Source organism: Hippichthys cyanospilos, chromosome 9 (genome assembly GCF_059441005.1).
Source record: "Hippichthys cyanospilos isolate Australia breed blue-spotted pipefish chromosome 9, RoL_Hcya_1.0, whole genome shotgun sequence".
Classification (NCBI taxonomy): domain Eukaryota; kingdom Metazoa; phylum Chordata; class Actinopteri; order Syngnathiformes; family Syngnathidae; genus Hippichthys; species Hippichthys cyanospilos.
Genome location: NC_142377.1, coordinates 3,618,171 through 3,644,117, shown reverse-complemented (window position 1 = coordinate 3,644,117; position 25,947 = coordinate 3,618,171). Strand labels below are relative to the sequence as shown.

General features: G+C 39.2%; 1 protein-coding gene across 4 annotated transcripts in view; it reads left to right on the top strand.

Moving 5' to 3' along the window:
* Nucleotides 1–25,947, top strand: part of sox13 (SRY-box transcription factor 13) — a 51,193-nt gene that overhangs the window by 13,589 nt on the left and 11,657 nt on the right. Inside the window, exons 1-8 of one of the 4 annotated variants that reach the window (XM_088423285.1) lie at nt 6,910–7,283; nt 7,354–7,563; nt 16,343–16,563; nt 17,590–17,686; nt 20,484–20,656; nt 21,009–21,077; nt 23,639–23,750; nt 24,667–24,731. In XM_088423285.1, the coding sequence (XP_088279411.1) occupies nt 7,214–7,283; nt 7,354–7,563; nt 16,343–16,563; nt 17,590–17,686; nt 20,484–20,656; nt 21,009–21,077; nt 23,639–23,750; nt 24,667–24,731 (1,017 nt within the window). In that variant the 5' untranslated portion in view covers nt 6,910–7,213. Of the gene's footprint in view, nt 1–6,909; nt 7,284–7,353; nt 7,694–16,342; nt 16,564–17,589; nt 17,687–20,483; nt 20,657–21,008; nt 21,078–23,635; nt 23,751–24,666; nt 24,732–25,947 lie in introns of those variants that run through there. The other 3 variants (XM_088423283.1, XM_088423286.1, XM_088423287.1) reach the window with 3 other exon arrangements.

The following is a 25,947-nucleotide window of genomic DNA, read 5'->3' as shown; positions in this document are numbered from 1 at the left end:
TTAATACATATTCATGCAGACCAAATCGATAGTATATGTGTTCTTGTTTAGTTGGTTTGGGTTTCGTGCTGACCAAAAATTAATCATGTTAGACCGACACAACGAGACTTTCATTGACGTGAAGTGACTCAATCCACATTGTGCTATTTATTAATGTACATAGTTGAACAATTGATTTGAAATAAACTACTATCACTCGATGGCAGCTGATATCAAATCAGTCATCTTTCAAAATATTGATGTGCCTTTATACAATAAACAAACCATTTATATAGTCTACAAAAAAAATGATATTTACCAAAAGACCTGTATACCAAAATGTATACATTTTAGAGCTGTCATTTCAATACAATGATATTTTTGTTCAAGGTTATCATAACGTCAGATTCTGATATCGTCCCATGCCTACTCACAAACATTCAACATAATTAAACAATATGTTACAATTGTGAATGATAAATCTCTCTATGCTCAGAGATGAACAAACTAGCACACGTTGAATGCTTTGCACACACAATTTAGAAGCTCACTCTAAAAGGTTTATTTTCATCTTTTGTTTGTCATAAATCCCAAGAGAAACATTTATGATTTTGGGCAATTTTTATTTAAATTTTTGTTTAATCTTAATCTTTATAATGTAAAAGTTATAAAATGTATTGCTAACTTCAAAGAGTAGTGGTTGTCCATGTTATTTGGGGAGAGAAGGTGTGTTTCTTACAATCAAAACTTATTTATTTTTTTTTAAAAAAAGACACTTTCCCTTTTTTATTCTGTTTTGCAAAGCAGACTGAAGTTGTTTGATGATTTCTTTGCACATCAATAGATTGAAGCAGAAATCATTATTGACTGAATTGAATAATTTTGATTCCAAAATTTAATCTGAATTGAATTGGAGAGCCCCAAATCGAATCGTGTCCTTTTTACTACGCAATTTTTGGGACGGCTGTCGGGACCTATCATTTTTCAGTATAGCAAGTCCCAAAACTTTACTGAGGTAAAATGAGCTCTGAGGTTGTTTTGAAATCAGAAGCCAGTAAATAATGTTTTTTTTTTGTTTTGTTTTGTTTTTTTTTTAATTTTGGTAAGGACTACATTTTAAATGAGAAATGTTTGCAATATACTGTATCAACATTATTATGAGTGAAGACAATATGTAATTTACATTTTAAGCAAGAAAACATGAAGTTGATGACTCTCCTTTATTGGGCCACCTAAAATGATGTGTCAGATAGGGGGGAAAAAAATAAGTTGTACTGTTCTCACCTGATTGGCCAAGCGATCTGTCATTAAGCTCAAGGAGCATGCCTACAAGACAGAGAAACTACACGGTTTTCACTTATCGTGGTGGGGGGGTGGGGGTGTCCAGTCCTCATTAACTGCGAAAAACAAGGGAAGACCGTATATGCCATAAGACCACAATCAATAAATGAATCAAATGGAATATTTTTCTGTGTTCTCTAATCACGCTTAATTGAATCAGCTGGAAACATTAACTTTTACGTGATCCTCTCAGTTTTAGTAATATTCCCGTGTGTGTGAACAAGGAAGGACCCAGACGTGGGTTCAGTCTGCTCGCTTCTTCTATTAAAAATAAGGCCGTAGCAACCTCTGCTATGATGAGCTGCTGTTAGCGGCAACAGGCACTGGCTGCTTACAGCCAGCTGATGGTCACCCTCTAGCTTGTCTTATTACGGTAATTATTGTAAATAAGATTTTTGCTGACATAGAAATGCACATCTGTGTGTAAAAACTTGCCTTATATGGCTGACAGATCATTCCTCCTCGACTGGTGTCAAATTAAAAAAAAATCTTATACCTTTTATAGGACGCATCCATACTTTTGGCCTTCATGTGTGTCTTATACTGTACTTGGGGAATTATGGTAATTCACAATGGTCTATTGTGTAAATAATGGTTAGTAAATGAGTCCCTGTCATGGTGCTCTGCTCACTTTATAGTTCAACCAGATATTGGTTTGGTTCCATTTCGGATGCATATATTTTTTTTCTCAAGCTTAACTTAAGTGCTTTATCAGAGTTGCCATTTAAAAACTAAGACATTTCCTAAAAATGAATATAAACGAACTGCCATGAACAATTTCCCCTTCACGATATTTTTAGGTGCATTATTGAAGATGACAAAGTTACTTTTTGTGTGTGTGTGTGTGTGTGTGTGTGTGGGGGGGGGGGGGGGGGGGGGGTGTACGTGCACATGAACGTACGTTTGCAAGAGCGCTATCATGTCCGTGGGTAGGGGCCACGTGTGCAAAGCGTGGTGATTAAGGTGGTCAGCAAGCAACTTCAGACATGAGCTCTGTCTTATTGGAGCTGGTTAAGACCTGTGGCACAAAGTTGTTTGTGGCGTAGGTAGTTATATAAATCCGCACACAAAGACTAATGGCCTCCTGTAGCTTCTCACTGTGGAGATGAACAGGCCCCCAGTAGAATCACCTGTTGTGCTCAAAGGGGTTTCCATAGTAACACCTTGGCGCTCTGGCCCCTTGCCCTATAAGACCCTCAACAAACACAGACCCCCACCACTCTTATTTGGAGTGCCATAAAATACACAGATACACACACACGCACTTATATACAGACATGCATCTGCACGCACACATTGTGCACACGTCGTGCTCTTCAGAAGAACCAGTGAATGTACTGAGGATATAAAGTGTGCCGGGCTAAAAGAGGGAGCACATTGTGAGAGTCAGGCTTCTTTTGTTTGTGCTACCCTCAAGGAGCCCAGCGTGGAAAGGGTGGGAGGTGAGCGCGCTTTTGTGAAGTAAGTTAAAAAAAAAAAAAAAGTAGCCTTCTTACACCTTTTTTCCCTTTCTCTTGTTCTGTCTCTTTATTGGGAGAGTGTTTTGTCTTCTCCCCTCTTCCTCTTCAGCCCATCTTCTGTAAATGCCACTGTTGCTTCGCTAGCCGCCACAATAGACAACCTGTTTCATAGACAGTGGAAAAGAGATATGTGTGTGTGTGTGTGTGTGTGTGTGTGTGTCTGTTTGATATGGCTGCTTTTTAACTTGTACCTTTGAAAAGAAAACGAAGGGAACAAGGGTAATATCTTTATTGGCTTAGAGCGATTGGTGTATTTATATACAATAGTTTCTTCTTCACAGTCGCTGCCCTATGCTTAAAAGTAGTTTTTTATTATTAGAGTAGTAATTGTATTCGTAATGTTATTTGTTTATTTATATGATTGAGTCCTGAGTTTTGAAATTCATTTAGTCTCATCTTAATAATATTATTTAATTTGAATTCTCAAGCATTTTCTTTTTAGACATAAAAATGAATGTCATCCTGGAAAAAAAAAAAAGATGTCATATAAATTATACATTTTTCCCCCTAGCGAAACAAGTTGAAGCGCATACATACCATTTTTTGTTGAGAAGTTTATGAAATGACTGTGAATATTTACATATCATCCATTCATTCATCCATTTAATATAGTCGCTTCTCCTCACTTGGGTCGCTGGCATGCTGATGCCTATCTCAGCTGTCTTCGAGCAGTAGATGCGTGACAACCTGAACCGGTTGCCAGTCAGTCGTAGGGCGCACAGAGACAAACGACCGCTCACACTCACATACTCACCTAAGTGTCCAATTCGCCGACCACGCATGTTTTTGGGATTGTGGGAAGAAAGCGGCTCACCTGGAGAAAACCCACATGGGCCCAGGGAGAACAAGCAAACTCAACACAGGAAGGCCGGAGCCAAAATTGAACCCTGTACCTATGAACTGTGAGGAGGACATGCTAACCTGTCTGCCATCCCACTTACCACCTAGGAACTGAAATAAAAATGCTTCCACATACTGTACCTCCCTATGGGAAGCACTGTCTTCATTATTATTGTATGTTATTATTATTATTATTATTATTATTATTATTATTATGAATAATATTATCAACGCTCATTTTACCTCTGAAAAGTATTTGGTCCCTGCGACTCACAATACTAAAAAGCTATGGGTCCCAACAGGAATGTTTGGAGTCCCAAAAATTGTGCTATAAAAGGGACAAAGTAAGTCTAAGGTTCAAACTGCATTTACAAAATGTGACCAAAAACGAACAGATATAAACAAATGTCGAGTAAAATTTATTAAATAATAGAATGGACTTACATGTAGCATCTGTCATCATCTTATTCGTGTCGCAACCACTGATGTAACAGTCCATTTTGGCAGAAAAGTCCGTTTTTACTTTGAGTATTCCTTTGTCTACTTTCAACATGTCTGTTTTGTTCCTCTTCTTGAGCTTGCAAAGTATTTTGTTTTTGCTTCTTTACTTTCTGGCTCATTGTTAACTGATTGTGTAGAATTTGACTTGTCACTGATACAAAACAATAAAAAATGCAGAGTTCATTTTGTTTTGGGCCTAAAAACAGATCCCAGAATATTTGTAAAGACAAACAAATCCACTGTGTAGTTTTTCTGTGAAATAAATTTGAATTGTTTAAAAATTTGGGCCACAACTTCATAGGGAAAAAAACATTTCTTCCTGAAGGTAGATCATTAACGAACCACTGCACCATCCATAGGCTATAACTGATCAACTAACTCAAGCTTACTCAAAATTGTTTTCAACGCAAAGCCAACAGACCATGACAGTTGACAACAGACCACGATTATTTTTGGTCAACATTGAAATCACGAGTAAAGAAAGTAATTAATTAAAATATTCACCCAAGACATGGCAAAAACTTGGCACAGAGGGCAACACAGCTTAACTTGCTGAGTGCAAACAGATAAAAAAAATTAAGACTACTTAGAATCAAGCACATACTACAACAACAGACCTCTAACAACACCTACAACAGCCTTAACGTTTTTTTGGGGGGGGAAAAAACAGTACAAAAGTACCAGACTTAGCAGTCAAAATGTATATTTTGGTCATTTCAAACGCATTTTCCAAAATGGGTCTCATTTGACAACCAGCAAGGTGTATATTCGGAATCAGGTAAGAAATTCAGTGCCATTTCACTCTGGTGCTGATGGTGCTGCCAAAAGTACCAGAATCAGTCAAAGTGAGTATGGACTTAGTAAAGTGCCATTTCAAACTGAATTTATTCCAATTCCAATTTTTGCCAATCAGATTTTTCTAAATGGGTCTCAATTGACAGCTAGTACTGTATTTTAGGGGTTGAGAAGAGCTAGAGGCTTTTGTCGTGCAAAAATGTGGGAAACATTGCCATCTAAAGGCTCTTAAGGTTAAATTGAAACCTGAAATTCTGGGAGTGCTCCCGCGAAGCCAACTTCAGCGTCGCCATCCTGGTCCACTCTCTCAGTTGAGGCTGCTGCTAAGGCTTGGTTTATGCTTGACGTGTGAGAGACACAAGTTTTGCAGCACTTTATACTTGGTGCGGCTTTCCCCCCGCAGTTAGACGATATTCTGTCAGTCAATAGAGTCTACACAGCATACAAACAACACTATTCAATAACAAAGGTAGAGAATCCTAGTCGATTAAAACGATCGAAATTTTTCCAAGCTTTTTTTTTTTTTTTTCAACCAGAATCCTCATCTCTCTCCAGAGTGCGTGCTCGCCAGGAATTGTTGACAATATTTAGGTCACTGTAGTCCTTTTGAGCCGAATCGTAAAAATATTTTTACTGGCCACTTGCCAAATTGATCTGGGATATACTCTAGTTGGTTAAAATTGATTTCCAAATGATTTTAAGTTTTTTATTCACGTTTTACTAAATGTACGAAATTCATTGGGGCGGCATGACTCAGTGGTAGAGTGGTCGTCTCCCAGCCAAAAGGCCGTGGGTTTGATCCCCCGACCATTAAGACCATTAAGTGTCCTTGAGCAAGACACTGAACCCCCATTTGCACCTGATGCTGCGTCATCAGAAAGTAAATGACTAGTAAGTGTAAAGCGCTTTGAGTACCCAAGGTAGAAAAGTGCTATATAAATGAAAGTCCATTTACCAAGTCCATTGTAATTACAGTTTGTACATTTTAAATTATGCAGGAATTTGATATTTCTTGCAACTGTTTACAATGTAGGTTTTTAATGTCATATGTTTTCTGTTAGAAATAGCTGTGCAGTGGCAAGCAGGTTATACAGCATCAAGTTTTTCATGTCTGTGATTGCTTCTGTGGTTCTGTTCTGTGCCAAATTATAATTTGCCAAAACGTGTGTACATATTTATCCAGTATATAATACTCAAGGCTTGGCAAAATAGAGGATACTGTGATACTACACGTTGCTGTTCATCCCCACTTTTAATTAAAAAGTGAAATTTTGGTTCACAAAAACTCATGTTCATACTCCAAATTGTCCTTATGAACATTTTCCAATGGATTTTCTTCACATCAACAGCTATGCTTACGTTTGTGAACAGTCACAGCATTCTGGTATATTTCTCACAGTGTGAACATCAATTGTTCATGTTATGTTTCACATGTCTTTCTCAGTAAATCAGCCTCATTATTATTCAGAAGAAAAGGAAAGGTGCAAACGATTAGGAGGCCTTGGAAAGCGACCGTTGACGGTTGTGGCTGGACAAGTGCACTATGTTTTGCTTTTATTTAATGGCCACTATTGCAAAGCCATGGATGTTGTGCTGTGCAGCACAGAGGGACAGAGTTATGTTCCGACTGTTGTGGAAATGCAGTAGGCTGATCAGTCAAATATGGTGTAGGTAATAATGTGGCATAGTATGACAAAAGATGCAAATGGAATTACCGCATTACCGCAGCGAAACACAGCCCTCCCCATCTTTGGGGCTGTGGTGTGTAAAGATTGTTCAGCTTGGCGTGCTCAACAATGCCAGGATATGGTGACTAAGCTGAACATTCGTGCCCTGTCGGGTTGCTCGTGCTGTGATATCAGTTGCTGTGCACTTGCTATACTTAATCATGTATTTTTCACCTTTGTCATTTAATGGTCCCGTTGTGGCGGACACTAGGACCATGTCTCTCACCCAGTAGGCATGTCACTATGATCCTTTGATGCTTTGAACCTGTTGGCTTTGTCTTTGCTGTTTTGGACTTTGTTGTATCAGTTTTGTGATGGCATGCGAAGAGTAAAGATCTCCACTAGCACAGCAACGTGTGGTTTCTTCGCCTCGCCACATTGGTGACCCCGGACGTTAGAGTGGGTGACCCCGGATGGGTCATCTTGCCATATTATTATCCCAGACGTTAGAAAGTTTCGTCAGGCTGTTGGAGATGTAGTTTCGCCACATGGGTGACCCCGGACGTCAGAATGTTTCAGCGAGGAATCATCGCAGACGTCCCACTTCGTGGCATCCCTCCACCAGCCTATTATACGTCAGGTAATGCAGCAAGCTGGTACCACGTCAGCCAGCCAGCACCCCGACAAGTGTCCTCTCACTCGTCGCCCAGTCCCTTGGTGCACCAGGGATCGAGCCAGCCAGCAACAGGCTGGTACGGGCGCTGGTGAGAACGGCTGTGCAGTCCAATTTCGGAGTCCCTGGCCGTCGACCGGGATCTTCCAGCCGGGCGGCCTCATCTACTACCGATGTCCGTCCGGCCTCAGCAGTAGGCCTCCAGCCACCATCATTCAGCCGCCCCTCCGATTCACCATGCCCGCAGGTATGGTCCTAGTATACATCGGAGCGGGTCAGCTGGGGTTGGTGCCGCAGCAAGTTCATGCCCAGGCACAGACTGGGACGCAGCCGCGACCTGCCGTCCCTCGGAAGCCACTGTGCCTGCCAGCATGCAGGTCAGCATTGCCACTGCGGAACTTCAGAACATCCCTTTGCCAACGCTACCTTATGGTTTTCACGCTGAGCGTCTCACCCTTACTCCTGTCGCACCTGGGGCCCTGGTGTCACATACACCACCCAGGACCGGAATGTGACTCAGGGTGCCAGACTGGTGAATACCCTGTCGGGTTTTCCGTTATGCCTTTCTGGGTGTTCGGGGGGGAGCTGTGTGGCCTACACTAGGACCATGTCTCTCACCCAGTAGGCATGTCGCTATGATCCTTTGATGCTTTGTACCTGTTGGCTTTGTCTTTGCTGTTTTGGACTTTGTTGTATCAGTTTTGTGATGGCATGCGAAGAGTAAAGATCTCCACTAGCACAGCAACGTGTGGTTTCTTCGCCTCGCCACACCGTGTTTACTGTTGTGACTGGTTGCTTCTTTGGTTCTAGTTATCCAAGTCCTGTTTGTGGCACTCATTGTGGTTATGGGGATTTTTTATTTTTATAAAAACAGCCAACTTGTCCACTTCCGTGTTCTGTGTCTGGGTCCAAATTCAGCTCCTCACGTGATAGGTGGCCTCTGGACCCAGTGAGACAAGTTGTGGTTCACTGTGTGATCCACTGAGCACTAGACAACTTTTATCAAGGTTTGGTGTTTTCTCCATGCACACAAATTTAGATTGTACGTGTCGCTTATTGATGCATTGATTCTTTGGATTGTGCACAATAGTTCAGTGCCCTTGACATCAAAAGGCCAGGAGGACGGAGGAATAGAGGGATTGGTTGGGCAAAGAGAGTAAGGCTTTTGTGTCCCAAGCCTTGAGAGCTCATTCTCTAATGAGGCCCTGGTAGTAACACAAGATCCCTTAGTTTCAAACTCTGTCTACGTGTGAGTGTTTGTGTGTGTGTGTTCCACTTACCAGAGACATTGTGACTTTTTTTTTTTTTTTAAATATAACACCGTCAAATTTCAACAGAAGATGTAAATGTATCAGAAAACAAAACAACATATTTGGTTTGTTCAGCAACTATAACCAGATATTTTGCTCCAATGTTATAGTTTCAAGATATAACGACTTCCGTAACATGTACATCATAACTTACGTATGTACGTTTGTGTTTTGTACATCGTCCAACAGAGCTGTCAACACTCATGCATTGAGGATGAGACTGGCACATTTCTGTCTAGTGCAGGGTTTGGCAACCTTTAACATTGAAAGAGCCATTTTGACTCGGTTTCCGCGAATGACATTGGGAACCGCAAACACTTTATTACTTATGAAACAAAGATGTCTATCTGTCGAGCTATCTCTCTATGAGGGGACGAAGACAGCAATGGTCAGTTATGCGGTCATTGTATGATATGACACAAGTTACTATTACATGAGCGCAAGATCTAGCACATGCTTTCGGCATGTGGTTTTTATTTCAAAGGACCCCAAAGCAATGGAATAAAAGGTAGACCTTTGATAACAAAAGCAACACAAACAATCCTTAAAAGGTAGAACATGAACAAAGTATCAACCAAATAAAAAGAGAGATGGAGTTAACAACCAAAGGCATCAGAGAGAAAACTGTCAATGGGAACAAGGTAACAAATGGTAGAACACCAAAGAAGGGAACACGGACTCTCCAAGGAAGGACGCAAATGATCGCTCGCTAAGTACTTATTCAAAAGTGTGGCAGGCACAATATGCGGAAAACCACTTGGAATCACAGACTGAAAAACATAATAATCATTAGATTAATCAGACAATGTCCTTTGTCATGTGCTGCACTGGAGTAGTCCCTTGATGACAACAATCTGCTGGTACGCAGCTGGAGACTCCGCCCACTCATGCAAATAAATCAGAAAGCTCTGGAACTATAGTTATTAAACTATAGAGTTAGACTATACTATAGAACTTAGTTATAACTAAAACTGTTGCCTCAGATCCCCAGGATTAATCTGGAAAAAATGCACCACAAAATTAGAAAATTGATCAAATTTAGTTAATGATTCACAAAACTGCTCAGTAAAAATTAATTTTTATTTCAAACCTTGTACTGTTATATACACTAGACAGCTTGGATCGGGTGGGACAACTGTGGTCTTAGAGAGCCGCATACCTGCATTGCTTTTGATGTCGCTCTACTACATCACACCTGATTCAAATAATCAGTGCATCAGCAAGCTCTGCAGAAGCTTGATAATGATCCAGCTCGTTTTAATCAGGTGTGTTATAGAAGGGAGACATTGAATAAATGCAGGATAGCGACTTTTGGACCCGATTTGCCTTCCTTGGTTGGCTAAGATGATTACATTTTCTTGCTTGCCCATGACATGCAGCTTTGTCTTGGTCATGTTTGATTTCTTTTCTTGTTTCACTAAAGAATAACAACATTAGTTTATCCCTTCTAGCAACACTAATTTTTGTCAATTGACACACACACTCTTTACACAAATTCTTTACAGTTTCTACTGTTTTAATCATGTCATTAAGTCAGTAAGTTTTACCTGCACTGACATTCTAACAATGCAAAAATAATAGTTCATCTAACCTCCAATTCTTACAATTTTTATGTCTTTATCTGTAAAAGCTTTTTTTCCTTTTTCTAAGTTTAATAATTATAATCCTTTATCACATCCCTCAATTGTTGAAGCAACCTGTGAATACCGATTAGCCGCTGGGGAATTTGAGAAGAAATCCCAGCATGATTTATAAGTGGTTCCTTTCAGGGAAGTTTTTCAACTCTTGACTGGGATTTTTAGAAACCAGGCCACTGCGAGAAGACTGGCGCTAGCTAGCATGGTAATGGCGTTAACAAACTGCTTTTGGTGTTTTCGCACTTGTTAACACATAGACTAACATTTGTCATACATGACAGTGCTAGCTACAGTATCTGCCAAGAAATGCCTCACTGCAAAAATATGTAAATTTTACTATGTCAAAAGTACCGTATTCACAAATCACAGCAACACCAACAGGTACTGAAAATATGCCCCGTTGACAGTTCTAAATGATTGCGTGGCTGAGTATTTGTCCATTCACCACGAAGAAAATTAGGTCAGACGTCTCTTATGTTGTAAGAGACTGTAACGTGTTTGTTTACTCCAAAGTAAACCTCTATAGAAGTATAATACATTATAAACTGTTCATTTTGGCAGTTGGCTCTCACCCACTTTTCTTTGTGCTTTTCTGCCTCAGGCGCTTCAAAGGAGACAACATAATTCTAATAAGTTGCATTGCTGGTTCAGTCGAGGGAGGAAAAAAAAAAGATGTAAAAGTAGAAGAACAGAAGGACAACAGATGAGAGCTCTATAATTCCCAGGGGAGACTGTTCATTTTTGACTTGTTGTGACTTGTAGAAGTGTTTCTTGTGACATGAGAAGAAGCTTCCAATACACCTAGAAATGGTTGGTTCTGTGTTATATTCGTTCCATCCCCAGTTCATCCGTACTAGAAAGGGTTAACAAACATCTTAAATCTTAAAATTATGAAAACTGGTTCTTAAAATTCTTTCATTTTTACCCTTTATCCTTTTTTGTGTGATCCTCTCAAATTATTGTTATACTCATGTCAATCTGTAATTGTCCCTGTGACAGGCTTTACACAGGCTGCTGTTTATATCACCATCATTTACTTGTTTTGAAAAGGCTTAAAGAGGTAATGCCTGGTTGTGTCATATAGGTATTTGTTCTGCTTAGTGCATCTTTACTGTATAAACACAATCTGTCTTTGAGTGAGATGTAAAGCAAGTGTTATTTACACAGTTACAAGGACACAATGATTACTAACATGGTGGTGATACAGCATATGTTCTATCTATTTAAGTGGTTATGTAGAACATGTTAAATAAACCTTTTGAGCTTTTGGCCATGTGAAAATGCTAATTCCTTGCCAAAAACACACCTAGATGAGTGTTTTCTTCCACCTGTCTTTGTGCATTGTTGCTCATTGCTGCTCTCTCAGCACCAGCCCTGCCCAAACTGAGAAAATAACTGGCTCCTCATTTTGTTACTTCATTAATAGTACCACCACCGTACTGCCAATTCACACTAAACACATGCCCAAATTTACCAAGCTGTGTTTGCCGTGTCCTTGAATAATTTTTCAAGAGGGAACTTTGGAGTAGAAAAAAAAACCCACGGGTTATTTTGTTGTCTGGTTCAAACACTTGTGTCTTGTTGATTTGGAATAGTGGAATGTTTCTAAATGCATTGAAAAATATATGATTAAAATTGAAATACTGTATACTAAAGAATAAAACCACATATTTTGCATGTATTTTATCCATATTTAACATACTGTTTTTTGTTTTTTTTTCATGCATCTGCTTTGAAAGTTCGTGGTCCGGCGATCCTATCTTACTAGAAACAAGTTGCCCTCAAACAAAAACGTGAGCATCTTAGTGCTTGATTCCCTACAATATGACAATATATAATATTTAATAATTTAATAAGTTCAATTTCAAAACACACGATAAACTTCAATATGCTATCAATAAATGTGTTAAATCAAATCAACATCTTTTTTGTTATACATAAGTGTAGTCCTAGTAACCATTATTTATATTACATGCGGAGCGCCGCTCAGATGGGGGCAGTCATGTGTCTTTTAGCTACAGAAAGCGAAAGATCAACTTTCAGCAACGTAATTCAAATCACATTTTAGTTGTCAGTTATGTCTTCTGTGCAGCCGAGCTTCTTGTTTGTAATTTGAGTTTCTAATTTGTATGCCAATGGTGAATAAAAACATTAAAAAAAAAAGAGGAAATAGAAGATTTGAATGTCAATCATGAATAAAAGAAGGAGAAAGTGGAGAAGCGGAGACAGGACGCCGCTCGACGCAGTTTCCCTAGGGTGCACAAGGATCGCTTTGGGAGTTAAGATGATTAGTTATTCTCCGCATTTGAGTTCACACCCCACAGCAAAAGAAAATGCCACCAAAACATTGCGATACAACAAGAAGTTACAGCCAAAAATACCAGTTGTAGCTTCCTTGTATTGCGGACAGCTCGCTGCATCCACTTTGTTGTTGCCCGTTGTTAATCCTTGTGTGCTTGGATCATTGTCCTGCTTTCTACTTGACTGGGTGGAGTTGTGTTTGAATTTAGAAAAGTATGGAAATGTTGGATTTTCGCCATGGAGTCCGTACTGTGCAGCACTTGTGTGAGTCGTCATGTGTCTGTGCCGATAAACTTCCCGCTTCCAGCTGAGGCCTCCTTTTTTATGACTGCAGAAGCCTGTGGTAACTAATCGGTGTTGTCGTTTTTGCTGATTTTGTAGATTTCAGTTTCGTAGATTTCTCGTTTTTGTGCATTGAAACCAAGGGCGAATTGTATTTGTATTTGCTCGCTCTTTCAGTGGCTTGGCGTATGCTTCCAAAGTATGGTCTCTCTGAGACACCGGAGTACCCGTGCTGCATTCACATTAACGCCAGTAAAGGGCAACTCTTAAGTCTACACAATACAGTTTAAAATCAAGTTTACTGCGTAATTGCATTTTGGGAAAGGGGATGGTGGAAATTACTGATTCATATATACAAACCTTGCTTCTAATGAAGTTGCCATGCATAAAAACAAAGATATATTACAATCATTTGCAAATGATTTTAAATGTAGTGTTTTTTCAGGTCATATTTAATGTTCAAAATGAATTATTGGTATTTTTTTTTCTTGTTTAAATTTTGCTTCAATTTTTTCTTTTTTCACAAAATCTTTATAATATATATTTATTCATGACAGAATGCATTTTACAGCACTAAATGCCCTTTTAGTTTAAAAAAAAAAAAAAAAAAGGAAAAAAAAACGATGGCATTGTTCATTCTGTCATTTACGATGATTGTAAACCGGTTCCGGCAGTTCATTGTCAGTGGACTTAAGTGTAATATGCTGACATTTATCTTCAAAGTAGTAGTTTTGTTTTGTTTTGTGTTTTCATGCTCAACAGATATCTTGAGTTTTCTGCTCATGATGATTTAATGTGGAAAATAAAAAACACTTGAGGTGGCCACCAAATGAACAAAATGTAAGGCGTAAGATGACAATACTACTTACAGTATATAGTGCCACACAGACTGTGCGTAGACATGCTGTAAGTCAAAGTCAGGTTCCACGTAGGCTACAGTGTATGTTTAAACAAAAGAGACTGATTTGGAAGTAACCTAGGCTTATATTGTTGCAGTAATTGCATTGTTTAACAAATTCACCTTGACACATTCCTTCCTCTCAACAACTCAGTAAGCCACTGAAATTGTGTGCATGCCATTGTATCGGATGACATACAACAGTGTGTGAACGCCACCTGTGATAGCTTTCGTCTTGAGACTGTGAAACTTGAATGGCAGACCCAAGAATAACTTCCGGCATGGACCAAAGGAAACTGTGTTACCATTTTTTAAAGCTGTACCACAGCTCAAGAACCATAAGCTTACATCTATGTCTTGGCTAAACACTGTTTTGGTTTTTCATTGTCACTCCACTTTCCTCCATGGCTATCAATAAAGGAAAACCCACCCATTGTATGAATAATGAAGACTAAGAACAATTTGACATACTGTACTAATTAAATGTGTATCATGCTGATGATGGCAGGTGTATCAGTCATGTTAAAGTTCTGTAGTTTGTTCAACTTGCAGCTGTTTATATAATGGTTTTGTCACACTTTTAATGTTTTCTTTTTATTTTGCTTTAATCCTTTCACTGACTATTCTTTTTTCAATTTTGATGTTTTTACCTGGGGTTCTAAACGCATTAGCTATCTAACATAGGTTTGGATTGCCCGCCGTACGGTGAATTCGTCTTTCGAGCCCAACCACGGAACAGATTAAGCTCGAATGAGATTCTGTGGTTGGGCTCGAAAGACGAAGTTAAATGCCACTAAAATCTGTAGATAGGTGTGTAATGAACCGCTGGGATGCCATTTCAACTTATTGCTACCATTCCTATACCCACTGCCATTTTTTTGAGAAGTTGTGGGACGCATTGTCCCAATGGGAGTGAAAGAGTTAGTGATTTTATCATTAAATTTCAGTTTTGCCATTAGCCATACATTAAAATTTAAAGGTTTGAAACCATTTTTAGACCACACTTGCACCATACTATTAGGCAGACTGTCAATGGAAGGGTCTGTTTTCATTAGTTTGCACAAGTAAATAACAGCTTTATAAAGTCAAATATCTTTGTCGCACTGCATGTTAAATATCTGTACCGTATTTTTCGGGCTATAAGCCATGACTTTTTTGTTGTTTTTTTTGCGTAAATATCTGAGGTTATATCCTGCGGGTCCAGTGCGGCTTATCCATGACAAAAATTGTTTTTTTTACTCAATTTTTGCTACTGGGGCTTATATACCTGTAGTTTACCACTGTGGTTTATTGTTCAGAAAATATGGCAATTGTAACACACGTTATTTGATAGCTTAAGCACTAGTTTCTGGATGCTTTTGCTCGCGATGGAACTACATAGATACTACATAGATTGAGTGGTTTGAACATCGTTTTCTAGTCCTGTGACCGGTGGTAATGTTGCTAAATTACATATTGTTTGACAGTTCAACAGCCGTAAACAAGCCAATACACTTCCCAAATACGCCAACTTCCCCTTTCAACAAGAACAAAACGTATACAAGTGTACATGTGTCATCTTGTGTATCCTGTTCTTTGACACTAAACTAACACTTAACGCAACAAAATTACTTGGGAAGGAAATCAGTTCAGCCACCTTATTGTATCTCTATTTAACTCAGCTATTGACTTTCAACAAAGTACAGCAACCTTAATTTGTTGCTTACATTCGTTATGTTATTTGTTATGTATTATGTGATGTAGATACTGTCTTATTTCATACCATGTTGTTGACCAAGATTAGTAACTGTTTATTGACACATTCACACACAGGTGTGAAACCTCATACCATAGTGGACAAGTGTCTTTGTCCCAAATTATAGTCTGGCTTCATTTAAGGAGGGGGCCCCTAATCATCATCATGTTTCTGCAGAATGGTGGCGCTTCACTTTTTTTCCTTTTTTTTTTTGCCGTGTTCCCGAGTTGGTCGGCACATTCCGCTGGCATTGTTATACAGCCTGTTTCCTACGGCCGGCGGCTTTTGTCAGTCTCTCCCCCATTGTCCTTGCTTCCTTTGTTCACCAGCTCCAACAATGGCTTTTTTCTTCCTCTTTATATATATGTGCCCTTTTTGCCCTGCAATTTCTGTTTGTTTTGTTCTGCTGTCTGCTGCGTTTTTCTTTCATTCAGTTGCAGAACTAGGAAATATAAACATATAGACACAAATGAACACACTTTCTCAGTCGTTTTTCTTTTTTTTTTTTTTTGCTCACTCAACCTTTGGATGCAACACCAGCTCATAAGTGAGGTGTGTTATGCTTTGTCTCATATTACTCACATATGCAAACAATAGGTTTTCAGGTTTCGGTAACAAAGCCATCAATTAACACTCAACCATGACTTTAGCGTTGAGTTAAAATACATTGATGCTTGTCTGTCAGTAGATCTGAAACTGATATAGAAACAGTCAAACAATGCAGTCAGTTAGTAAAACCTTTGCAGGTGTAAAATGCATTTGTCAGGATGCTATCAAGTTACTTTGAAGACGTAAAACATCAAAGCACAAATGAATCATAAGCTTATTCACGCCCAGTGATAATTATGTGTGTTGTCTTAAAGGAATGGTTGAGCCCAGCCCTCCAGCACTGAACCTCCTCTCTGATGCGGATGGCAGCATGACCTGTACTGGTGTCAAATTAGAACAGGAGGAAATCAGTAAAGGAGCTACATTCATCAACAACACTGAACCTACTCTCAAGATGTCTCCCTCTTGTGACTGGCCAGAGAATCAGCCACTGGTGGCTCGTCAACTTACACCACCGCTCTCCTGTTCACCTTTGGTAAGCGCACTTCAAATACAAACTACCCTATTTCTCCGTGTACAAGTGAATTTTTTTGTCTCATTTGCAACCCCCATATTGGGGGGGTCGACATATACCCACATAACTCAAAACGGACTATTTTTTCCACACTCTGTGTTTGAATAATAATTCAAATCTCGAAATAAGTAATATTTTGAAAGGGAAATGACATATTGACATGTCTCCTTTTGCCCCTTGAACAAGTTGGCATGGATGTCGGCAGGTGGATGGGAGAAACAGCTAAGGGCAATGTTCCATGCTCAGTCGTCACTTAAGAATATAAAGAATGTCCCAAATAAGATGATCAGCAAATCAATTCCAAAGACCTCCATTTCAAACAAATTGGACGAGTCCCAAAATGACTACCCATGGAAGAGTAACGAGGATGTTTGCGCAAATGACGAGCAGGGAAGTGAGGACGACAGGGACGGGCGGAGCCATTTGGCGTTTCAGAAAGGGATGATGACTTTAAGGGCTTTTAGATAAATTCACATTCAATTGTGTCAAAAAATAAAGCATTGAAACTTCAAATAGTTTTCTTGCTGTAACATTAGTTTTAGCGTTTGCGTCTAGACGTTTGCGTACTTTTGCCTGGCACTTATCTTGTCCCTCCCCACCCATCCCCACCCCTCCCATGAAACTCAACGCATAATGCTGACTGTTGATCAAGCACAGATTTGCTTAGGTTGTTTTACACATGTTGTATGTACAGCCACTTGTTGCTAGGCAGACTTTGTGAGGCCCAATCTTCTGTACACCACCCTGTAAAAACGGCATATGTCAGTCACACCCTCTAGGGTTAGGCTGTTCAAACGCCAAACTTAGAGCTAAGTACACTGCCTCTGAACAAAGCGCCATCAGGGCCAGGAAGTCTGACTAATACGAGGGAAGTTATTTCAAAACAGTTCCATCTGGTTTTTGAGACAAGTTTATTTACACACAATTTTGAATATTTGGAGTGACTGTATTAAATATATTGATGAAGATGTGTGTATTATTTCGCAGGAGGATTCTCCAGGTAAAGAGTTGCCACACATACAAAGCCAAGTGACACTAAAAGAGACAGAGCTACAGGATCCACCAAAAGGACAGTCCAAGGAAGGTCAGTGTAAACCTTCAAAGGGTTTCATTCACTTTGTGCTATACTTCCATCCATCCATCCACTTTCTGTAGCCCCTTATCTTAATTTTGACAAAAGCCCAACCTTTAATGATGATGTCTTAGTACAACAGCACTCAAGACATTTATTTCACATACCCCCTCTGCTTTACAGGATTTCCTTATTTAAATAAATAAATTAAAAAAAAGTTCTTCGTCTGCACTGAGTAGTTTTCCTCACATTAGAATGGGTTGATAAGATGTTAGTAGTACAATGACTGACGGACATGGCTTCAGACATAACATTTAATTTCAAGTAAGAATGGGCATCAGATGAGAATAAGGGAAAAGAGCGAAGCCTTGGGGATGTCACATCAAATCTCCCAGTGTGCTCTTGTGATTAAATAATTTAAAAAAAATTGCTATGCAGAAAGCAGAATGTTGGTGCTTCGACTCTGCTTTTTTTTTTTCCATATTTCCGGAATACTTTCTGTAACTATTGCAGGTGTGCAGTGGCCACTAAACGATGTTACAGCATGACAGAACATGACAGAGTAGATAATTATGGCAAGCCCATCAACATTTTTTTTTATTTCATTTCAGACAACTGCAACTTCATTTCACGTGAGAAGAATTATGTCACTTTTGCATTAGTCGTTACAAATGTGTACAGTTCAACTGCAGATATCTGCGACGGGAAATCCATGTTTATGCTAGGAAATGGAAGATAGATATGTACCTCCACTTTGCGATATTCAGAAGTTTAGGTCTGACTAAACATATTTCCATTTTGAGATTTTTATTTACCTAATTTCAAGAAGAAAAAAAAAAGCCCACATACAGCGTGATGATTCGGACAATTTCATTGCGGATTGTGGGACCAAAATGTATACGGCAGCGTCAGCTTACTTTATTGGCCGGGGTGACCTGATAAAAGAGCATGCCTGAAGAATAGGAACCCAGATTTAGCCTTCCGCTCAGCTTGAAGTAATGCCGGTGCAGTCATTCCTGCATAGAATTGCAAGTAAGAGTTGTCAAGGATTTTAAATACTTTGATTTCTGATATACTCATATAGTATTTTGTAACATCAAAAATACACGCTGAATTTGGAGTGTCCAATATACCAACCATGCAGGTTTTTGGAACGTGGGAGGAGATCGGGGTACTCGGAGAAGATGGACATATATTTGAGCCAGATAGGGATCACCGATTCCCCAAGCCTCCCTTTTTTCCTACTCAAGTCCTTATTATAGCATGGTTATTTTAGCATGGCAAACAGACCGCTGTCTACGGAAAGAACTAAAACTTTGGGAAGAACTTCATAATAAAAGCTTTCCAAGACCATTTGTATCATACACAACTACTCAAAATGCAATTTATTTTAATTTTACACATCATCAAGGGTCTGTGCCCCGGACTTAGTCTGGTCCCTCACCTAGAACCTGTTTGTCATGGGAGACCCTACCGGGGGCATAAAGTCCCAGACAACTTAGCTCCTAGGGTCGCAAACCCCTCCACCACGGTAAGGTGACAATTCACGGAGGGTTTTTACGAAACTGTTTGTAAAACCTGTAAATGCTGTTTTGTCATTGCTTGCTGTTGTTTTGGTCCAATTTTTTAAATGAGAAATGATTTTAGCCTTAATAGAATTGAAACAGTTTCTCAAAATGTCTTTTTTTTTCAATGTGCCCTCTACACCAGGGGTCACTAACGTGGTGCCCACATGCACTGGGTAGGCCCCTAGGATCACATGAGTAGCCCGCAGACCTGTTCTGCAAATAGTTTATAAATGATGGAGCATTGTGATTTTCTAGGAATTTTACAAACGATTATGCATATATGACATATACATTACATATTACACTTGATTTACATATTTACTACAGCTTTTTCTGAATTATTGTGAAAAATCAATAACATGATCAGGGTCTTTATATAAACTGGTAGCCCTTCATTTTAGTACCAAAGAAATAGCTCTCATTTTCAAAACGGTTGATGACACGTGGTCTACACCAATCTAACCCTTTCTGTACTTGCTCACTGTTCTTCTCTACTGGCATTGAATGAGAAACCTCTTACTAGGGATGCACTAATACCAGTTTTTTGTTTTAATATTTTTTTCATTTTAAGTGCTGATACTTAATACCAGTTTTTTTTAGACAGAATATTTGTACATGTACTCAGTCCTTACATTTAAGTCCTTACATTTAAATACTCGCTGATACCAAGTGCCAGTAGTTGATAGTAAAAACTTTAGTAATTTCAGAAAAATTTGATATTTTTATTAGATTAAACATCCATCCATCCTGCCTATCCCAGCTGTCTACAGGCAGTAGGCGGGGGACACCCTGAGCTGGTTGCCAGCCAATTGCAGGCATACAAACCAGAAACTCACTCAGCTGCACACAAGACTCAAACTGGAATCCAAAAAGTGATTTGAAATGTGTTGGCGAAAGTTTTCCTTCTTCACTTTCTGTAACTAAAAGAAACATGACAGCCTGGGCGCTCCCAATATAATATTGCGCTTCTATTTTGGACATATACATACAGTATAATATACAGTGATCCCTCGTTTTTCGCGGTTAATGGGGACCAACCCCCCCACCCCCCAACCCCCACCCGTGATAAGTGAAAAACCGCAAAGTAGTGTGACCATCGACCAATGTGGACAGGAGTTGTCATCAACTTTTGCTATCTACAGCTTTAACTTTAATTATATTATAATTTAAGGATAGGTTTACTTTGAGAGTCATTACAGTGTGCAATTTAAGTTAGTTTTCTGGCCCCCTTCAACTACCAGGAAACCCAGAGTCTCTGGCAAATAAGGAGCTGCAATTGTTGATGATGATCAACCAACTGAGTGGACTGAGAGAACAACTCCTGGGTGCTCACTCTGAGCAAAGGAACATGGCTGCCTTGCTTCTGGAAAAACAACAGCAACAAATGGAGCTAGCCCGGCAACAGCAAGAACAGGTAACATGCCACTCAAACCAAGTGATTGCCAATGGTGGCTGATTTCTGCCCGAGTAAAGAAGTGACGGTGAATATGACACTGATCTTGTCATATTGTCAAAATCACATTCATACGTAAATGCCTGGCAAGTAAAATTATTAATTTCTTGTTTGGTGGCAGCAAAGGTGGCCTCACTGTCCCAATACTTTTAGATGCAAGTGTATATATGGCAGTACAAATGCTTTGCCACAGTTTGAGTGCCTGGTTAAGATCCTGATCCTGCTCAAACTGTGCACACTGGGCTCTACGTGACACATACAATGCAATATGTGTGTTTATGTGCATGTAACAATCACATGTATTGTGTCTCAGATTGCTAAACAACAACAGCAGCTGATCCAGCAGCAGCACAAGATAAACCTTCTTCAGCAGCAGATTCAGGTCAGCTCAAACACGCACGCTCTCACATACACGCCTGTTTCTAACTAAATTAAAAAAAAATAAATAAAAAAAAGTCCTGGTAATCTGACAAGTCGCAGGCATCTTGCGCAACATGATGAAATTAGCACTACAAATACTCTAAATCCTCCTTAACCAATGAAATTAAAACAACAAAATAATGATAATGGATGGATATGACCCCTTCTACTGGCTCCGCTGGTGTTCTTTAAAATAATGTTCAATTTGCACGATTTAAATCGTTATTTTTTGTATTTATTAGTGTTTTTGTTTGTTTTGTTTTTTTGGGGGGGTTATACCTCCAACCAACAACGTTTAAGTTGACAGAAAATTTTGAAGAGGAATACTGTGACCTAAATACTATAAGCAACTCCTGGCAAGCACCACATTGGAGAGAGTTGAGGAGGCTGTTTAAAAAAAAAAAAAAAGTATGAGAGAATATTGTCTGGCTGCGGGGGCAAGACTATAAAGTGCTGCAAAATGCGTGCTGGTGCGTCAAGCATAAACCAAGCTAGATTTTTGCTTCAGGCTTGTTTCGTCGTAGTGAATTTCAGGGCAAGGAAAAAGGAGGAAAATAAAACATTTTGTATTATGCAACAGGGGATTTTTCACTGTATGGGGAAGTAAAAAAATGGGAAAGGCTTCAATGCATGGATTTTTTTCATTTTTATTTTTGCACATGCAGGTTTCGTTGTAGAGGAATTTTACTGTATGAAAAACTGTTACCCAACTCAAAAATATTAATATTTCTCAGTACATTACGTTGCCATCACATTCGCGGCCATGTAGCTTTCGTGTGTCACAAGAGTTTGATAGCACAACAAGACTGCATTCAATGAGAACGGATCGATAACTTTTTCTCCAATTTATTTTTGTGCGTCCTGTGGCTCTGGCTTACCTTTCCAGAACGGGCTATGAGTTAGCTACTGCAGCTAACTACTGTGGGTAAACTGGCTAACATGTTATCAGATACTTTTTTTACGGGGGGTTTTATGTGATTTTGCACGAGATAGGAGGTGAGCAGTCTGTCTAAAGTGTAGGTCAAGAAGGCTAGAAAATTGAACTGTAGCCCCTTCCAAATGAACCAAGTCAGCTGTCTGGTACGTTTTCAGCTTTCAGAAACAAGCAAGCGACATTGCAAGTGAGCTACGAGCTTGTAGTCAAGCTATCTGGCACTCGAACAATCCGCTGTGGTTTGAGTTACGCTGTACCTGTTTAGAATGAGGTTGTTTTTTTTTTTGTTTTTGTTTTTTTTATGCCTAGTGGCATCAGAGATGGTCTCTAGAACACCAGTCTGGATGTTTGTTTGAGTTTAATTTAGCTTGGTAGATGTTTGTTATTGTAACAAGTGCTATTATATTAGCACTTGCTATTATATATTTTTAAAAAATAACATTGTCGGAAATTGAAAATTGAGCAACAAAGAAAAATGGCAATTTTAATCAAGATTTAATAAAGATTTAAAATATTATATGTTTTGAAATTTCAAAATCGTGATAATGCAAGACTGTGATATTTTTACCCAAGGTTATCATAACATCAGAATCTGATATCGTCTCAATGAGAAAACTATTATATATTGTCTGCATTGTTCCTGCAGTTTGTCTTGCCACCTAGCAAGAGGGTGATTAGCTATTGCTTCTATGTTAGCGTGTTCGTTAACCATAAGTTGCTCTACATTCTTTTCATATTTGTCAAGTAAAGGATGACTAAAAACCCCGTATCAAATGCACCGGTTTTGTGAAGCATGGGACGCTACACATTAGTGATTTCAGTCGTGCATGCATAACTGTGTACCAGTTACAGTATGTGCATCCATATTTAACCTTTTTACCCCCTGTACATGAAATGATTCTTTACGACTTATTTCTCAATCGGATGAATGTTGATGTGCTGAGAAAATTGGTCTGGTTTTAAGTTATGTGGTTATAAGTTGACCACCCTACTATGGTGGTTGAAATTAAGGGGAAAAAAAAAAGAATTGTACAAAAAGAAAAAAAAAAGTGGTAATTTCCAGACAAGGGATATAGTCAGTGACCAAAGACTATCTATATTAGGGTCTCCCAATGCTGCGAATTTACTGAATCAATATAATTAACTGTTAAGCACCAAACTTTATAAATGCACATAACCAGTTTAGAGGTTAGTGCTTACCAAATTTAAATCCATCAAGTAAGAAATTGTATTACTCGTGAAATTGCTCATACCATGTGATACAAATGTTTTCAACAGGTTTAAACAGGTTTATACTGATTAGGAACGGTCATCTTGTCAAGAAGTTCAAAATAACCAAATACATAAATGTGTTAAGTTCTGTGAAGGTATGGTGATTATTTTAGGTTATACTGTTTCACTGTCCTTTGAAGGTGCTCTTTTGACCACATAATACGTTTTCAATACGTCACAAAAGCATTTCCCTCCCACCCACAACAAGCTTATCCAATTTACAGTTAGTTATTGACACATTATATATCCAAGACCTTGCTTTTGACAAATCTTGTCATGTTGCTGATAGTTTGATTTGTCCTGCCTCATCCCAGCAGGTCAACATGCCCTATGTGATGATCCCTGCTTTCCACCCCAACACCCACAATCTTTCAGTCCCCTCTGAGCCACAGATAAGCTTGCCATTGCAACCAATTCCATGCAAGCCAGGTGAGTTTGCCATGAAAGTGTGAGGTGTCAATGTTGTGTTCGTGAAAGAAATCATTTGAACGCATTTTTGTTGAAATTTCGAAATTTCGAGGAATAAGCGGCAAAGATGTACCATAAGTAGAAAAGTTGTACCATACAAATATCGTCCATCCATCCATTTTTGTAATCGCTCGTCCTCACAATGGTCATCGGCTTGCGGGTGCGAATCCCAGCTGTCTTTGGGTAGTAAGCGAATACCCTGAACTGGATGCCAGCTAATTGCAGGGCACACAGATTTGATCATCCGCACTCACAAACACACCTAAGGGCAATTTGGAGTGAGGCTGAAGTGCTAACCACTCTTCCACCGTGCCACCAACAGATATAATTATTTTTGTTATGTAATTTATCGAGATAAGGCATTTCTGGATACCTTGTTGGCCTGTCACACTTTTTTTTTTTTTTTTACTTTGAAACTGCATGAGTTGTGAGTCTCTGCCCAGATTTTTGTTCAGGATTCCATTTGACTGTTTTTATCCTTACATGGCACATGAGCCATGTTAAGTGAAACTGTAAATCGCGTGTCGTAGCCCAGGGTCCATTTGTAAACCGAAGAAAAATATTTTGCATCTTTCTTCTCAACAGTAAAAGTTTAATGTTCCCTTTTGTTGCTTTTAGTTGCCCTAGCCATTATGTCGAATATGAGTTTTTACTTTTTTAAGTCTGCTAATCGCAACTTCCTGTCACCCAGTCCCAGTCATGTCCTTTTCAGAACTTCTCATTTCTAGGCAAAACAAGAGATGGAACATTTTTGCTATCAATTAACAAAGTTTGAAAATATAGAGCAATGGGGAAGAAAGTTGTTTTCACCCTTGTGTAGACTGAATTTCTTTCATGCCACTTTTTAAAAAAAATATATATATTTTTTTTTCCTCAGCTGTGGACTATCCCTTGCATCTGCTGTCCACACCTGTGAAGAGGAACGGTAGTTCCATCCGACAGGTATCACATACAAATTGCTAGTTTTTTTTTTTTTTTTTAAATATGTAAGCTCCGCCTTACATATTTTTGTCTGAACGTAACCTTGTTTGTTATATGTTTAGAAATCTAAAGCACAAATGTTATTGTTGGAGCTACAAATGATAGTTTTCCTTTACTATTAAACGTCAGTGTTATTACACCTTACATGCAAACGAACCAATCCTCCTATTCAAGAGTCTACACGTATAGGAGTTCTCAAACAGAACACACCCTGTTTTCAAAGGCTTGTGTTTTTTGTTCGTTTTTGTATGTGCGTGTATGGAGCTGGCAGGTTCTCAAGCTTGAGACCGATTATGAGAGCTCAATAAACAAAAGGGAAGTATACCAACAGAAAAGAAAGATGTTTAAGCACAAAGGGTGTGACAGATACGCTGAGACATGCCTGATTGACACATACAATAGCATGCACAGAATGCATCTGAGGTGTGTCGGAAAAGTTACAAGACGGGTGTTACCCAAGTTATATTTCCAATCAAGACTACAAAGTTTTTTCTCTTAAACGTAATCTCCCTTTAGTAAAAAACAGTCTCCCCTTCCCTCTTGGATCCTTCAGTATTTTTCTGCGCGGCTTCGTCATCACCGCTGTTTTGATGTCGTCCAGGTCCTCCATTAGCCCCTTTCACACCGAACAGTCCAAGAACTTCCAAGAGTTCCCGGTCAAGGGGGTTCCGGGTGCAAAGTTCCTTGTCTGCGGCCCATGAATTTGTGTTCATACCAAGGGACAGCGGACGGAGTAGCTTACTCAAATTCAACTGATGACGTGAGGCTAGAGGGACAATTCACACTTCCCCTCCTGTCTAAGAAGTGGCCCTAATTACAAAGGTGAATGACAAACAAGCAGGATGATTAACTAAAGAAGCTGCCACACACTGCACGAGAATGGAGCTTAACTAGCTTTTTCTTTATTTATATGTAGCTCTGTTAGCTTGATACTAATACATTGATATACAGTATGTTCAATCAACGTAGTAAGTTCAATCAACCAACCAGCATTACTTAGCACAACACGACCCCCTCTAGCTACCCAAGTACGTAGCCAAAGACCCGAGTCACAACTAGGCGCTTAGACGGTTCCTGTTAGACGTTTAGAGGAACCCTCTAGACCTGGAATGTTTATTTGTTTGAACGGAAAAGGAATGCAAACTACCACGGGACAGTGAAAGCGGTTCTGCGGTGT